Source organism: Echiichthys vipera (genome assembly GCF_963691815.1).
Source record: "Echiichthys vipera genome assembly, chromosome: 18".
NCBI classification, from domain to species: Eukaryota; Metazoa; Chordata; class Actinopteri; order Perciformes; family Trachinidae; genus Echiichthys; species Echiichthys vipera.
In genome coordinates this window covers 21511518-21529059 of record NC_139843.1, presented here as the reverse complement: position 1 = coordinate 21529059, position 17542 = coordinate 21511518, and the positions used below count along the sequence as shown (strand labels likewise).

At 40.4% G+C, this 17542-nt stretch overlaps 1 protein-coding gene across 1 annotated transcript in view; it reads right to left on the bottom strand.

Moving 5' to 3' along the window:
- LOC310960800 (uncharacterized protein MYH16) overlaps nucleotides 1–17542 on the bottom strand; it is a gene marked incomplete at its 5' end in the record, with an annotated part of 56426 nt that overhangs the window by 14954 nt on the left and 23930 nt on the right. The window contains 2 exons of the mRNA XM_083932606.1: nucleotides 1295–1381; nucleotides 6694–6750. Coding sequence (XP_083788732.1) covers nucleotides 1295–1381; nucleotides 6694–6750 — 144 coding nt within the window. The remainder of the gene's footprint in view (nucleotides 1–1294; nucleotides 1382–6693; nucleotides 6751–17542) is intronic.

The window sequence follows — 17542 nt, the reverse complement described above, 5'->3', positions numbered from 1 at the left end:
CAGTTTTTTCGTTGATCAACTATCAACGGAGAAATCCCAAAGAGTCACTAACAGCTGGACGTGACTAACACTGATTAGCTTGGGGCATTGTGGTGAAGGCATTAAAACAGCTTTTTAAACCACTAATACTGATCAATAGAACACCAAACCTCTGCAGCAGCATGAGAAGAGTCCCTACACATAAAACGAAGTACCAACAAGAGCGTTTTGAAAGACTTACCTACTGGCCCCGGTACCAGCTCCTCTTGTAGTAAAATTAAATGCAATCGAAACGGCAGGAGCCCATTGATGATTTATCGGTGTTGCCTCTTCCAATTTATTTTGGGGATATAGAAAAGAGTGTCCAGCACAGTGCTTGCAGAGCGCGTTCGACAAATAATATGTTTTCTGGAGATATGCATCTTCAGTTTTCATTGATAATCTCAACATCAGAATGCCAAAATGCCCTAAATTGTGAATTCTGAATGGCAGATTTCTAAATTCAACAGAAAAGCATTTTGACAGCAAGGTGTCACAACTGTAAAAACTAAAATGACATTCCCTCACACACTCAAACAGGACACATTTGTCTTGATATAATTCATATGGAATGGTTCATGCTACAGTACCAGTCATGCTACAGTACCAGTCCGGACGCCTTGTTTCCACATAGCTCTGCAATCATATACAAGTCAACCGAAAGTCCATTCATTCTAATGGTACCTCCATGATCTCCAATGTATTTGCAAAACTCCTACTTCCATGGTTATTTTTCGACACAGAATTTCCCTCAAGTTCATTGAAAAAAATGTAACTTTTGCGGCAGATTTCGGACAGACTGTGTGCACTGTATAGCATTTTAGCTAAAGTTCTGTGGAAGGCTTTTTCATTCATTTCAGTTCCTTGACTAAGTTAATAGTCAAATCACGTAATTGTTTAACTAAAAATAAATGAGTTCAACGAATATTACATTGTAAATTTGAGTGATGCTATTTTGCTAAATGGTAAGCATATCGGCGACTCGACCCCGGATAAGAGGTTGAAGATGAGATGAGATGAGATGAAGCATAGGTTACACCACATTAATTGAAGTTCAGTTAAAGTGTTGAAGTTCATTATTACATCCATATACATCCAAGCTGTCCTGTTATTGCCTCTGTACACTGGACGTTGAAAAACACACGTGTTCCCATGTTTCTATCTTATCCATGGAGAGATGCATTTCCTTGTTGGTGCTCACTCTATAATTATATCTAGTTCAGCTCTGAAAATGCAATGGTACAAAGTATGTTAGCATGTACTGTATATACTTTACCTGTGAGGCAGTGACCCCTCCTGCCTCCTCCAGTCGGTCAGTGAGATCATCCAGCTCTCTGGTTAGATCGGCTCTCTGCTTCTCAACCTGCCAAAAACAGAGCAGTTCAAGAAAACTAAGTACATAACTTGATACTTAATGATGAGACTTATTTCATTATGATTCAACATTACCAGGTGAGTTTTCTGTCATGGTAAAGTGTAGTAATTTATCCATGGAGTCACGTTCACAATAATATTCCCCCTCCAATAGAGAGCAAGTTATAGCATCATTGGGATTTAATAAAAAGTGAAAGAAAACCATCTAAATATTCAACATAGGCTACATAAGTTCAGAATTCCTCTGTCAGATGAATGTGTTAATGAACACCTTGACTACATTAAACTGTTGGCAGAAGACTTTCTACTCTGGCCCTGAAGCAGTCCAACCTCCTAGGGCAGGATATACACCCACCAGGGGATTGGTATGATTGACAGCTCAGCAAAGGAAGTGGTCTTTCCTGAGGTCAGAGGCCAGCAGAGTAGCTGGTATCCAATCAGAGCAATACAGAGGTTAGCTGCAGTCCAAATATTATCTGTGAACTCCCGTTTCCTGTTCAAGTTATCTAATGCTCCTGCATAACATCCTCCAAAGCTGTTAATGGCCCTTGAAGTTGCATCCATTGACTTTGGTTGGCTAGCTTGGAGCAGCTTAACAAGCAGAAAACACCACATTAACATATGCTGTTATGGCTCACATGCTAGAAGATTAGCTAGCTAGTTTCCTAGTAATATGCAGATGACACAAGGCTACTTTCATTGATTTGAAGGCGTGTTTGTGTCCACCTGATGAATTTTAGCCCAATATTCACCCTCTTTTAGCTCTGTTTGTGTCTCTAGCAACTCCTGAAGGAAATATCTGTCTCTTTAGCTGCTAAATGCTCCACTATGTTCAACAACTAGTTGCTAGCTGTGTCTGTCTGCTGTTTGCTGCTGGGCAGGTAGTGTAAAATGGTTTTCTGCTGCTGCTGGAAACAAGGTTGGCAAGAGCATTGAAAACGAGTTGTCGGCCGTAACACAAAAACAGCTGACTGAAATATGCTACAATGCTTGTAGAGAGGAACTGCACATCACACATTGTCATTTGATCCATTGTTAGAAAATAAAACTGTTGATCAGTAAAGCTTATATTTCCTAAATCTCATCATGTCGTGTTTGTAGTTTGATGCTGTCAAGTTTAACATGTCAACCAGTGAAATATCAATTGATATAAAAACTTCACAGACATCTAAAATATATTTGCTAAACAGTACATAGTTCACCTTCAACAATGCATCACTTTGCTAACCATGTGTTCATTAAATGCTAACTTTAGACAAAAATGTCCACACTTTCTCCAGGTTACCCGGACATTGTAAATTATTATCAAAAGAGGTTTCCCATTAACTAAAATACATTGTTGAGAAAGGGACTAAATATCTTTCTGAAAATGTACATTTCATAATAGCTATGCAATGAAAATGTATTTACTCTTCTTTGAGTTGAGTATTTGCAGTATTTTGTTTCGCACATTGTCTGCTTGCAGTAAATGTTTTTTTGAAAGTGTTGGAGCTTGACCAACATGCATTTCTAACAGCCTTATGTTCACTAAATATGAAGTTAAATAAAAAAATCTCAACTTTTTTTTTGTTTATTCTTTTTGTTTGGTCTGAGGCACGTTGGAATAACATCACATCATCAACATACATCTGAATCACACTCAAAATCCCTACTGGCTGACTGAGTATAATAAAATGTATGATATGCACTAAAATAAAGCTTTTGTTGCATAGAAATGCTTAACAAATAAAATACATAAAGCGTCAGAAATGTATGCATGATAAACTCCTCAATGAAGACGTCATAGCTCAAACATGGTACAGCACACATGGAGGGAGTTTATAATGCTGGGCCATTACACGCACAAACAGCCAGCGCTCTGCCGCTTAAAGCACTTGTTGTTTTTACACCGATCTTTTACAGCTGTTTTAAAGACAGCCGTAGATGTTGAGACTGGTCTGTAAAAGCTGGAGTCTCAGGCCTCCCTGATAGCAGCAATGAGCCACAGCCGTCAACACACCTCAGGCAGAACAAGGGAAAACAGATGATACTCACTGGGGGCCTCCTCTTTCACCCCCCACACCTTCAGCTCAGTCTCCAAAGAGCTGTGGCCCACAAGCTCATCCCGACCCCAGCCCCACCCTCTGTTTCTACAACCTGGCTCTGTGCAGAGGGTTAACACCGAGTTCACTCATCACTCTCCTCCGCACTAGTGACTGAGTCAACAGCTCCTCTGGATCAGCACCACCCAACACCCCTCATTCCCATTCACATGCTAATAGAAAGTCAGTGCTCCCAAAGTCTCCTGCAGGAAGAGGGAGATTTATCGTGGTTTGTACAAGAGCGTGAAGGAGTAGGAGTGTGTCTCTGCTCAGGCTGTGCATACATGCCAATGGATGTTTGCGTTTGCACTCTCTAGTATCCATCTATGTCCTCTGCCTTCAGTATGATGGAGGTTCCTCTCTGACCTAATTAAAACACCCATTTTTTATACCTTTGTTTAAAAACTAATTACTATTTACAATAGAGTACTGCAGAAATGAGTCCTTAAACCCAGGATTGAGTCAGTGACTATGACTTTTGGTCCCCTTGCATCAAAGTCAGTGGGTTTTTTGAATGGGTTTTTGGTGATGCCTCAAACAAGCTCTGTGGTTAACACAGGCTGAAGTGATTTCAACGTTTTGTTCTACGACATAAAATACATCAGTGAATTTTGAAACTTGTACGTGTCTTTAAAAAAGGCGGTTTCTAACAAGTGGCTAAATTAATCTACAAACATCTTTCTGCCGTACAAGTGAATCAGTTGAAAGCTAGTGGGTGGTGTAGTTGGTTTTTAGCCTAACGTTAGCTTTTTACTTCTGGTGATTGCATTTAGTCCTAAAAAAGAACTGTCAAAAATTAAAAGACAGCAGCACACTACTACTACTATAGCCTTACGTAGAGGACATGCAGACCAGCACAAAGGCATCAGGCAGGAAGCTCGCAGACAACAGCATCGGGCAATATGACAACAGAACAAGAACTCATGAAATATAGTCTGTTTTACATCTGTAAACACTGTGTGTGTGTGAGAGACCACTGTCGGCCAATGGGTTAACTTCATCCCTCGCTCAGTGACTCAGGGACGGACGACTGCCGTTAAAGGGCCTCCAGTCAAAAAAAAAAGAAAGAGGTTTCCAGATGTTTTATTGCCATCTTGTATAAAGAGGTTTTATTATTTGATGAACATGTTATTTATGAATTATGTACCTATGACAGACAATTTGAGGGAAAGGCATATGTCATAAATGTATTGATTATTCTAGCCAGTTTCTATATGCGTACAGTGAGTGTACGTTTAGGGTAAGGTACTGTACATAAAAACTATTAAATCTCGTACCAATAAAAAGCCATACAGGGCGGCCGGTGCAACAGTGGTAGAGCAGTCTCCCCTTGTAAAGAGGCTGAAGGTCCTCCGGTTTCGACTCCGACCTGCGGGTTCGACTCCGACCTGTGGGTTCGACTCTGACCTGCGTGCCGACTCCCTTTGCTGCATGTCTCCCCCTTTCTCCCATTTCACCCCATTACCTGTCTGTCCTATCTAATAAAGGCTTGAAAAACTTCCAAAAAAAGAATCTTTAAAAAAAATAAAAATAGCCGTACAAACTGTAAAGACATGTTCTGGTTTAGGGAAACACACTCTACCGTAAAGTACCCTATAATAATAATAATAATAAAATGTTTCTGAAAAATGCAAGAAATGGGCAATACAGTAAAAGAATCTTGATTCATATTTGATCAGCGCTGCCTCGTTTCACAGTTTAATCAGAGTTCAGAGCAGTCATCAACATTGCGTCAGATTTTCAGAGAAATGCACTTTTAAAATTAAAACAGCTGCCTATTGTAGCTAAATCAGATCCGTTTTTGGTATAAAATCCCAAACAATAAGCTAATAAGCTAAAAAAGAAAAGCTCAGTAGAGTTGGGTGATAATTGTCTATGGGTTTAACACTATGCGTGTCACATAACTCAGGCATTTGACCCATCATGTAAAAATATAAATCCGTGCAGCTTTAAAGTTCCCCTTTCTTTGGTAAGGGTTTCAATGGAGGCCTTGAGTGCCACAAAGATAATTGTTCAGTGATTGGTGTGCACACTATGTGTGTGCTTCAGAGTGGGTGAGAACACTCTACTGTACGTACATGTGTGTGAGAGCGACTGGCATTCCAGCTGGGAGAAGATCCTGTGGAAAATAGTGCTGTCTGTCAGCCTCTATCTCCTGATTGTATCTCCCCTGTGCGACCTGAGGAGCAGACTCTAACAATAGCGGGCCTGTCTGCGGCAGAGGTATGTCGTATTTGAGCTCCTCTGAAGACGCAGGCTACAGAACAGATAAAGACCTGCGTGTCTCTGCCTGCCTCTTTCATCGCTCCGTGGCTTTGGAGGAGGTTGGAGGAAGGGGGGAGACCCAGCTAGCACCATTAGGAATGCCACCCAGAGAGGGGAGAAGTGTGCAAAACGCGCCCTTGGGCCCACTGTCACTCTTCAACACTCGGGGTGAAATATGTACCTTTGCATTTCTGCCTTTACCTACTGTAACCTGAAAAAACTGCAGGCACATCTTAAGAGGGGCAACCAGGTTCTGTGTGTTAAATACACACGCTTTAAGAGAGTCTTGTTTGAAATAACAAGCACTTAAAGCGCCCACCTTGGTAGATTAGCTTAATATGAACCTGGCCTGTTTTGAGACTCTTCAACATTACAAAGGTCTTGGGAATTTTGCTGTGGTGAAAAGGAAGGTGGAGAAAATCTCCTGCTCTTCCGATTTGCTTCTAGAAGCAAAGCAAGGGGATTACAAGAAACAGAAGGTGCACTGTGTGTGTGTGTGTGTGTGTGTGTGTGTGTGTGTGTGTGTGTGTGTGTGTGTGTGTGTGAGTGTGTGTGAGTGTGTGTGTGTGTGTGTGTGTGTGTGTGTGTGTGTGTGTGTAAGAATTAGAGAAAGATTGCAAACATAAGAAATAAGAAGGAGGAAAAGGGATGTTGGGGTCCCTCTCCGCCCCTTGGGTTGCCCTGTATGTTAACTTCAAACACAAGGTCCTTTCCCCCAGAGTTTATTATCACAGGTGCACATGGTTAGGGGTGACCAGAGTACTCCACCGGCTGCCAACAGATCAGCGATCTGTTTTTTTCTTTCAACACCAGAGCCTGAATATTACAACACTGAGCTGCTCGACATCTTCTCATCTGCCCCGCAGCCTGACGGACAAGATTTAAGGCTCATCTGCTCTTTGTTTCATTTAGGAAGAGGGGAGATGTTTCAGTGCCTTATAGTTGTGTACCATACCTTGGCTCTGATGGCCCGCTCCGCCTCCAGCTCCTCCTCCAGCTCTTCAATGCGCGCCTAAAGACAGAGAAAAAAAGTTGATGTTGAAACGGGTTTCAGTAAAACGGCTCAAAGAATAACAGTGATTCAGCTTTAAGATGATATATGACGATGTGGAGTTGAGTTGTTATCCCCTGGTTTCACAGAGTCTATATCATTCTGACAGAGCAAATGGGGCGTCACCTCCACAGATACTTTGCTATTTCAGGGCAGCACTTGTGCGGTTTTGAGGCCGCTTCGTACGCTCTGCTTTCTCCAGGGATTTGGCACGCCTCTGGCTTTTTATTTCAGGTAGCAATTTAAAGAAAGAATGTCTGTAGCCACCATCATTATCTGTATCCTGACCCAGGGCTGGGTCTGCTATGTCCGCTCACAGGGACCAAAACGCATTGGTGTCATTTTCATGACATTCGAGGAATTTTTGTCATGTTTTTGCTTTCTCTTTGTGTTACAGTCTTGGCTGGAAGTCAGCGATTCTTTTTCCCAGCAGCATCAAGGAGTGAATATAAAGTGTGGCTGTTCAAATGAGTGGAATTGTCCATTATGCACTAAATCTCTCTTATATTTTTTGTTTGTGTTTTGTTCGATGTTGAGCTGCTATCATGAATACTTACTGGAACCTTCTTTAAATATATACATAGGTAAATACACAGGTTATTTAGAAAAAACATGGGTGATACACACGTCTGTACTACAGTTAATCAAAGTGTTTAAAAGTACCATATGAATGTATGATAACAAAATGTTTATCACATATAACTGTGTTATAATAAGCTATTCATTATGACTGCTATTAAGGTGTTATTAACTGTTTATGCACAATTCTAGATGTATCACAGTTAGACTGATAGTTGTTGAAAAATACATGAATAAACACTTAATTTGATATGCTTACAACCGCTTTATAGCATGCTATAAACATTAATCAACTGTTTATGCACTGCTTATAAATGCCAAATAAGGGGTTATAATAAAGTGTCACCTAGAGCTTTGCAAACCAAATGAGAAATGCATTATTTTCAGTCTTGCTAATCAAAAAAAATGCAGGTTACAATACTCAAAAGCACTGGTTACAATCAGTGGTGAATGAGACTTAGTATATTTACAGAATTAACTACATGTATTTGTTGTTATTGTGATTAATTTATTAGATTTTACATCAATATATGATCAGTTGCTTCCCCCTCCTCCTTTTCGGAGATATAAAAAGGAATGCGTAAGTTTGCATATAGATTTATCATTCATTTCATTTTATTGTTATTTAGTTTTGTTTGCATCATTTTTTTTTACATGTTTGAAATTAAAAAAAAAGAAAGAAAGTTTTTGAAAAAACCATGCATGGTTAGGATAGGCTATAAAGTAGTTAAAATGAGCTGCATCTAGACAACAATAACTTAGGTAATAATAATGCTTATATATTTATAATTGTTGTAGTATAAACATATTTTTTTTAAATGTATTTGTTTAGTACATTCTTTATCAATGCAGGGTAACATTCTAATTCTACTTAATTTAAGTAAAGGATGTGAGTAGTCCTTCACTGGTTATAATATCCATACAGCCATTTGTGTGACTAAATGCTCCCAATATTATACTCGGATTCTGTTCCAACAGGCTGAAAATAATCTCTTAAATCACCCACAGTAAATTTATGTTCCACTCATTCCGTGCCAAAGTCTTTTTTTATACTGCTTATAAAAATATATGGCTAGTTTCCCAACATGGTTGCATCCCTCCAAGTTGTGTCATGTTCTGCGATATCTCCAGCTCTTATCTGTGTCTCGGTGTCAGGAAGTGTGTCTGACATGGCATGTAGCTCTGGGCCACTCACAGCAACAACACCTACACCTACTGATGTGGTGAAAGCACTCACCGGCTACACGGCTCCCTGAGCTCCCCAAACACCACAGTCCCACATACTCAGGGCAAAATGAACAGACATGGAGAGGGAATTACCTTGCAGTTTTACAATATCTGACTCAATATCATTGCAAGGGGAGTTTGTCCCGAAAGTGGGGTCATGCATGTCATAGCCCAATAATAAAACAAGACATAACTTCTTCTATTTCACAAGTATTTTTTAAAAGCTAAGCGCAAACAGAAACACATGAAAAGTGAAATAAAAACTCACATGCCAGCGTAGGACCTCTGCAGAGAGAACAGCCATGGTGAGGCAGCAGCAGCCCGACTGACTGACTGACTGTCCGTCCCACCCACACACACACACACACACACACACACACGCACACATACACACACACCAGGCAGACACACACGCACGCACAAACACACATAGCTTCACTGTTGATCCCCTCCGGCATTTTACTGTCCACACCCCCCTATGCATGCACAGCCTTTTTGTGTCTCCCTACTCACATATCTGTTTCTTGTTAAATTCCTCCTTTCCACAGCCTCAAAATAAATTTTGTGGCTCTAATACAATTGTATAAAACATAGTGTACTAACAGTGGTAAGATGCCTGAGACAGACTACATGGATAGATGCAAAGTGGACTACTTATCTGTAGCAGAAAGAGTTTATACAATCATTCTGTGCACTTTTCTAAATTAAATTCATTCCCTTCTAAATGATCCCACGCTAGCTTCTCTAGCGACGAGTCGTGTGGGGAAATAACACAATTAGCCCTTCACTGCTGAGAATGGTTGCAGGGTTTGATCTGCATAATTGTATGTGCTTAAGGTTTAAGCTTTCTTTTTTTCCACTGCACTCTGAAACCATAATAATTGTCCATAAATTGCAATCAGATGTGGCCTCATAGCTGATGTCTCCTCTCTCGTATCTGAGGGGATGTACAGCGGCGTGGGCAGTTATATCCTGTGAGCACCCCCGTGTCAGTCGGCAGGGAAAACAAAAGGCAAACAATTTCAAGTCCTGCCTCTGCACCAGACGCGACATAATAGACCCCCTGCCGATGTCAGTCCACCATACTGTCCACACATGCTCGCATTATTCAGATCCCTGAGACTGGGCTGGAATCTGCTGCTTTGTTCTTTTAAATGCCTTCAGATGGAAGTGTGCAGCATCCAACAGTAAAAGTCGTGCTTGTTTGAATGGCCAGGTGATGACAGGTCCTGTTGACCTGGTCAGAGCCATGCAGAGCCAAGTATTTCTCAAAATATTTGAACTTTTCTTTCAAATGAACACGTTTAGTTCAAATTTAAGTACGTTCACGCCTACATATTGTTGTTGTAGGGTGGAACAGGATGAACAATGTAAAAGAATTTGCACAGTTGTGGAGATTTTGTGCTGCCATAGAGGTTGAGGTCACTGTTGTGCTTACAGCTTTTTGTGTTAATTCCAAATAGAACAAAACTAATTTAGGGGAGACACTGCAGGCAAAACATCCTTTTTTATTTACTATTTTGCTTCCTTCTCATGTCTTCTTTCAAACTGGTTAATGCAAATCCATGTTTAGGTTTTTATTTTACTAAAATGTAAACGGTAGATAATGCTTAATTTGCATATTCAAACCAAGCCCCATCCACAGCGACTTCCTGGTTGATTCAATACAGAAGTGCCAAAAATGTCAGTTAAACGGGCTGTTTTGACAGCATAATTAAACCTGTTTTAAAAACATTCTAGTCTGTATGTTTAGGTCATATCTCCATGACAACACTGAGGGGGGTGACTTTTTTGTACCAGACTAGTTTTTATTTTATTGGGGGTTTAAGTTTATGAATAGTTTGGGGGCGTGGCCTCTTGAGTGACAGCTAGCCCCTGGCCCTCACTTCTCCTCGGAGGTAAACGTCAGCCAGATGGACATATCACCCTCCCCCCAACGTCACATACATGTCCTTTTTTGGTAAGAGGAAATGAGGAGGAGTCAAAGTCTGACAAGACTGTGACTCCCGTAGGCGAGGACGATTGGATCAAGTTGAGAGAACGGACCTCGACGTAGAGGCTACATCCATTTCTTTTATACAGTATATGGTTCAGTCCAAATATAAATACGTTCAATCCAACAAATTTCTGTTGTAGGATGGAACAGCTTAAACAATGTAAAATAATTTTCACTTTTGTAGAGATTTTGTGCTGCAATATAAGTCAATGTCAGTGTTGTGCTTACAGCTTGTTGTGTTAATTCCAAATAGAATAATAATCAGTTAAGGGGAGACACTGCAGGCGCATCATTTTCTTAAAAAGCCCAGTCTTGATCCTGAGGTACTAGCCAACTATAGACCTATATCTAACCTTCCTTTTCTCTCTAAGATCCTCGAGAAATTAGTTGCCAATCAGTTGTGTGACTTTTTACATAATAATGAGTTATTTGAGGATTTCCAGTCAGGATTTAGAGCAAATCATAGCACTGAGACAGCACTGGTGAAAATTACTAACGACCTTCTAATAGCTTCAGACAAAGGACTTGTCTCTGTACTTGTCTTACTAGATCTTAGTGCTGCCTTCAACACTATTGACCATCACATCCTGCTACACAGACTAGAGCATCTGATCGGCATTAAAGGAACCGCACTGAGCTGGTTTAAGTCATATTTATCAGATAGATCTCAGTTTGTACATGTTAATGACAAATCCTCCATGCACACTAAAGTTAGTCACGGAGTCCCACAGGGTTCTGTCCTTGGACTGATTCTTTTCACCTTATATATGCTTCCCTTAGGAAATATTATAAGGAAGCACTCCATACATTTTCATTGTTATGCTGATGATACACAATTATATTTGTCGATCAAACCAGAAGAAACCCATCAGTTAGATAAACTTCAAATGTGCATTAAGGAAATAAAAAGCTGGATGACCTGCAATTTCCTGATGTTAAACTCAGACAAAACTGAAATTATTGTACTTGGCCCCAAAGGCCTCCGAAATTCAATAGCTAAAGATATTGTTACTCTGGATGATGTAGTGTTGTCCTCCAGCACCACAGTAAGGAATCTGGGTGTTATTTTTGATCAGGATATGTCCTTCGATTCTCACATAAAACTAACAACAAGGACTGCATATTTTCACCTGCGTAATATTGCAAAAATTAGGAACATTGTGTCTCAGAAAGATGCAGAGAAACTTGTTCATGCATTTGTTACTTCTAGGCTGGACTATTGCAATTCCTTATTATCAGGCTGCTCCAATAAGTCTGTTAAGAGTCTCCAGTTGGTCCAAAATGCTGCAGCTCGTGTACTAACTAAAACAAATACAAGAGAACATATTTATCCTGTATTAGCTTCTCTGCACTGGCTACCTGTAAAATCTAGAATAGAATTTAAAATCCTTCTCCTTACGTACAAAGCTCTTATTGGTCAGGCTCCGTCGTATCTTAAAGAGCTCATAGTACCGTATCACCCAACTAGATCTCTGCGCTCTGAGAATGCAGGGCTACTCGTCAATCCTAGAGTCTCCAAAAGTAGAATGGGAGGCAGAGCCTTCAGCTACCAAGCTCCTCTCCTGTGGAACAAACTCCCAAATGTTATTCGGGAGGCAGACACTGTCCCCATATTTAAGAGTAAACTTAAAACTTTCCTTTTTGATAAAGCTTACAGCTAGGGCTTACGATAAGACTTTATTCTGCTTAATGATGCTGCTATAGGCCTAGTCTGCCGGGGGATAATACTTTTCCTGATACTCTGAGCTTCTCTCCTCTCTGTCTGAATCATTCATGTCCCATCAATGCATGTTACTGATTCAGCTTCTTCCCCGGAGCTGTTTGTGCTTTGTCGTCTCGCAGGTCTCTGCTGATCGTGGTGGTGCTTGCTGCCGTGGTCCTACATGACGCTTCCTGCTGCTATTGTCACTGTTACTCATATATACTATCACTAGTTTAATAAACTATAAAATTTGTAGCTGTATTGTAGCTGCTATTGCCACTACTCATCATTGATCATGTTTGCCACCATAATTATTATCATTTTCATATTCTGTCACCTTAGCTGTGCTTGTTTCTACTATTCTGTTGTATTAACTGCCTTAACATATACGTCATATTCACATTACTATAAATATTATAGTTACTGTTAGGCTTTGCTTGCATCTCTGGAAGTGTGTCTGTCTATCTCTCCCTGTCCATCTGTGTGTCTTTTCTCTCTTTCTCTCTCCTTTTCTTCCTCCCCAACCGGTGCAGACAGATGTCCGTCCTCCACAGAGCTGGGTCTGTCTGACGTTCCTGCCTGTTATAGGGAAGGTTTTCGTTGCCACTGTACTCTACAGAGGAATTGTTGGGTCTATGTAAATCATAAATAAGTCATTGAGTGTGGTCTTTACCTACTCTGTAAAGTGTCCTGAGATAACTTTTGTTATGATTTGACACTATAAATAAAATTGAATTGAATTGAATTGAATTGAATGTACTATTTTTCCCTTTTAAGTCTTCTTTTTGGGTTTTTTATTTTACTAAAATGTTAGCATTAGATAATGCTTCATTTACATATCTAAACATAATATATTTCAGAAAACTTTATTGTCTTAATGTTAGTAATCAACTGGTGGAGTTTCATGGTGATATCTGAGTTCAAATGTAGCTGGTAGCTGAAGAGGACATCTCTCCAGATGATTCATGTGTATTGTCCTGTTTGCATGTGTGTATTTCCATGTGTGCAACATGTTAAAAAAAACAGAGTAAAAAATATGAATTTCCCCTCTGGGAATACGGAAACATGTCTTCTTCTTCTTTAAAGGTTTTCTCAAAATGTTTTTTTCCTCACTGAGCCAGAAATCTCCACTTCCTTATTTACATATGCAACACTTTCCAGTTTCATCTATATTCTGAAGGTTTGAATTCAATTTTCAATTCAAGTCAATTTTATCTGTTGTGTCAAAACCTAACACAAATTATCTCATATAGAGTAGGTCTTAACCCCACTATTAAGGGTCATGGTCTACAGCCATCGGCCATTTGTTCAGTTATCATTCATAGCCCTTTAAACATTTTATCCCTAAAAACATTGAAAAGAAATCCCTCTGGTAAAGCCTGCAGACAAAATGATTGATCCCGACTTTATTCAATGTTCATATTTCTGTTCTGGAAATGTCAATGATTGTATAATTATATCATACAAATTCAGAAAAGTTTTTCTACAAGTAATCTGTGGATGTTTCATGGTGATATCTACTAAAATTCCACCTGTAGTGTCCTAGCCTCGTGATCCCATCCTGATCTCTGAGCTCCATTGTGTTTTACTCTCAGATCAGTCTGGTAACATGCAACAGAGAAAATTTGGAGCGAATGCCAATAAGCGTTGGTTTTGAGGTGGGTTTAAGTGTGACAAAGCAAGAAGCGACCGTTCTGTGTAAACAACATGGCGGCTTTTTTGGATGAGATGAGCAGTTATGGAGCAAGCTGCTAACTAACTCTTTTTTTCTCTGATTCCTTCTGTTGAATATGGACCGGGCTCCTGAAATTTGGCCTTTGATCCGTAAATTCACGTTACACAAATGGCAAATATCCTTTACTGACATGTTGTTTACTTTCTGAGCTTTGCCTTGGCGCTGTTTGTACGTCAATTGCTTGGTTGATCTGATTGGCTGATTTGGCCCGTATGTTGGTTATAGACAGATAGTTTATCCAATCAGCAACCAGTATTTTCGCCCCTTCCCAAAAGATCTCCAAATGAGAGTTCCCAGATGGATATGCAGAGACAATGAGAATCATGTGAATTTATTGCCTTACACAAAATCGCATTCACCTACATTTGTTTGAGGGGGAAGCAGAAGTCCTCTAACACCTCCTCTAAAACATCTGGTATGAACTAGTCTCGCTTTGCAACACCATGCTCCAGAGCTGGAGAAGGGTCTGGTCTACCCCACACATACAGTCTGGGGAACGGGGGAAAACAGATCTGGATTCCTTTGAGATTTATCTCACAAATGAACACCATTTTGAGGATTTTCTTTTTTAGGACTCATTCCCGCAGCAGTCTATAAAAAATTACTGTAATAAGCGTGCCTATAGGCTTTTAGCAACATTATGCTTTGACAGAAATAACGCTCTGGACTTATTGGAAATGTTTAGATAAAACGAGTCTGAAAAAATCATACACAGCCACCGCTGGAATCTATTTCTACAATTACTATAATACTAATAATATTAAGTAGCCTGATCCATATCTGCAACTGTGTAGACAACTTGGTTTAAACAGAATAATTGGACACGCAAAAACAAATTTAAAAAAGCTGCACAGGACTCAAATATTGATTTAGGAACCACAGATGATTTGCCAGCTGTATGTCGCTCTTGTGGAAAGTCATAGTCAGTATCACTGGTGCATTACACCGCCAGTGGAAAATGTCACAGATCAACTCAGGCCGACGATTGTCGTGTCAGAAAATACATCAACAGCAGCTATGAGAGTCCTGCAGATGGAGACTGGCCTTATGCCAGGTGTTCACAAGTTGTTTTTCTGCAACTGAAATCTCAGATTCGATACAGACGAGCTAAATGTAGCGTGCTAGCTCAGAGGTTGTTGCTGTTGTTATGTTGTTGTTGTTTCCTGTAGTAAAGGGGTTTCTAGAACAAAAACACAAAGAAAGCAGAAGGGGAGCAAGAGCAGGGACAAAGCCATAAACCGATCAGACCAGAACTCTGGGCTTTATCTTCTCAGATTGTGATGACTCTTTACAGCAGAGTTTAACTGCTTTACAGCCATGTAGTAAAACAGAGCACGGGGCTGTTGTTAGAAATCAGGACTGCGACCCCCACTCAACTCCCTTAAAGCCAACTGCTTTAGAAAACAGCACACTGGAGAGGGAGAGGATGCTTCATCATTGGAGATACACAAAGCCATCTCTGATTCAGCTCAAGTTTGTGGACGTATTCATGCGACCTTTATAGTACGTCACAACCAGGCTGGAGTGGGCGACGGAAGAGATGGGCTGTGCAGTCAGCTGGGCTGTCCGTCCACCTGCAGAAAAGTCTGTAACATGCAGGCACACGCTTATAATGGCCTCATTGTGATATAGGGAGAATGCCAAAGCTACAGTGAAAACACGCCTACCTTCAAAGACACACGGATCGCCTTTCACCCGTCCAATCAAGGACAAAGGCACTCTTTATTTTTCCTCGAACAAACCTCTGGAGGAAACATCAGGCTCCAATGTGCCTTGTTCTCACACACAGTCCCAGCAGACTTTCATCTCATCTCATCACAGACAAAACACATTATCTGCAACATGCACCAGTGACACAGATAAAGGCTCTCAGACTGGCTTGATTCTATCTTGACAGTAAGATTCACAGGAAAAGCGTCAGTATAAACTTCACTGTCTTTCCAGGGCTCTGTACAAGAGCAGACTAAAGACTAGAGCAAACAGGTTACTGAAAACATAGACTGTATATAAAGATGTACAGCACATCTCCACTTCCTCTCACTGTACTAAAGTGAAGCCAAAATATCTTGGACATTGGCGCCGCCAGGTGTAATTTTGGAGCCAGAGTCGGGTTGGGTGGTATCAAAGTCCCGTCCACACACCCACCGGACCAATTGCGAATAAATCAAAGCTGCCAATCACCATGTTTCATCCCAACCCTGGAACAAACATCAGCATGATAAAAAGAAAACCTGCCCTAAATAATAAAAACCATCTTTGGGAAAAATGTTGCTGTGTACTTTGATTTCCTGTCCAGGTAACTGTCAAGCTGTATATGCAGTCTATGACTGAAACCAATATATTCCAAACAAGCAATGCTTTCCTAATCTTAATTATACAGTAATTATATACTAACAGGCCTTTCAAAAGTGTAATCAGAGAACATGGATTAGAAGTGAGTAATTTCCTCTTTCTGTGTCACGTGTGGTTCGTCACGGTGAACACATGTGACCAATCCCTTTGCCCGTCAGTCACTGAAGTAAATATTGGACCCATTTTTCACAAGCCACATATCTCCAGAACATTCTGATACTCAAATGGCATTTTTCAGACGGCAGAATCAGGAGAAAATCAACTCTGTTTGAGACCTGTTTCTGTCTCAGCAACAAACTCTCGCGGATTCTGGGAACACAGCTAAGCTAACGTCAACTAAGGTTCATGAAAGCCTATAAGAACTAAGTTTTGTAATGATATATGATAATGGTGTAAATATCTAATGTTAGCAAAAGAAAATATAAATAAATGATGCAAATGTAACTTTTCATCCAGCCACATGACGTTCACCGCACTTTCAAACAAGGTTGCGCCCATTTAGGAGACAGGAAGTGGTAACCATTGGTGTCCATTGACATGTGCTATTCATGCTTTCACTTTAGTACGGACCTTTTCAAAGATGTAAACATTAACATTCGAAATGTGTCCTAATTGATTTCCTGTTGCAGGGAATGTGAATGACATCAGCTGGCAGGAACTTAACAAGGAGCAAGGCTGTTGCCTAGCAATGGAATTCCATTAAAAAGGTTTATAGAGAATCTGTGGTGTAATCCTGAAGATGGCGTTTTAAAGGAACTGTACTCTGAATAATTGCACTATCTCTCTGTGGCTCTTAAGGATCAGACGCCATTACTCCACTATATCTTTACATAGAAAAAAGTTGTTTGCTGCTCTCTGATCGTCTGACTGTTGAGTGAAGCTCCTTTAAATGGCAACATCTTTGGTGGAGCGCGGTTATTGCTGTGATTTTCCACTAGACACACCAAAAATGATGTTTATAATCTGTGTGGTTACTACTGCAATCGGTGGTGGGGAAAACTCCAACCAATTTAACACATGAAGCTCAATTCACTCCACATGAGGACAGTGAGTGCAAACAGTTGTTTTCTGTGGCTCTGGGGTAGCCCTGCTGTTTTTAGGGAGGGTATCTAAGGACACTATTGACTTGGAGATATTGGATCCATAAAACTTGACCCACACA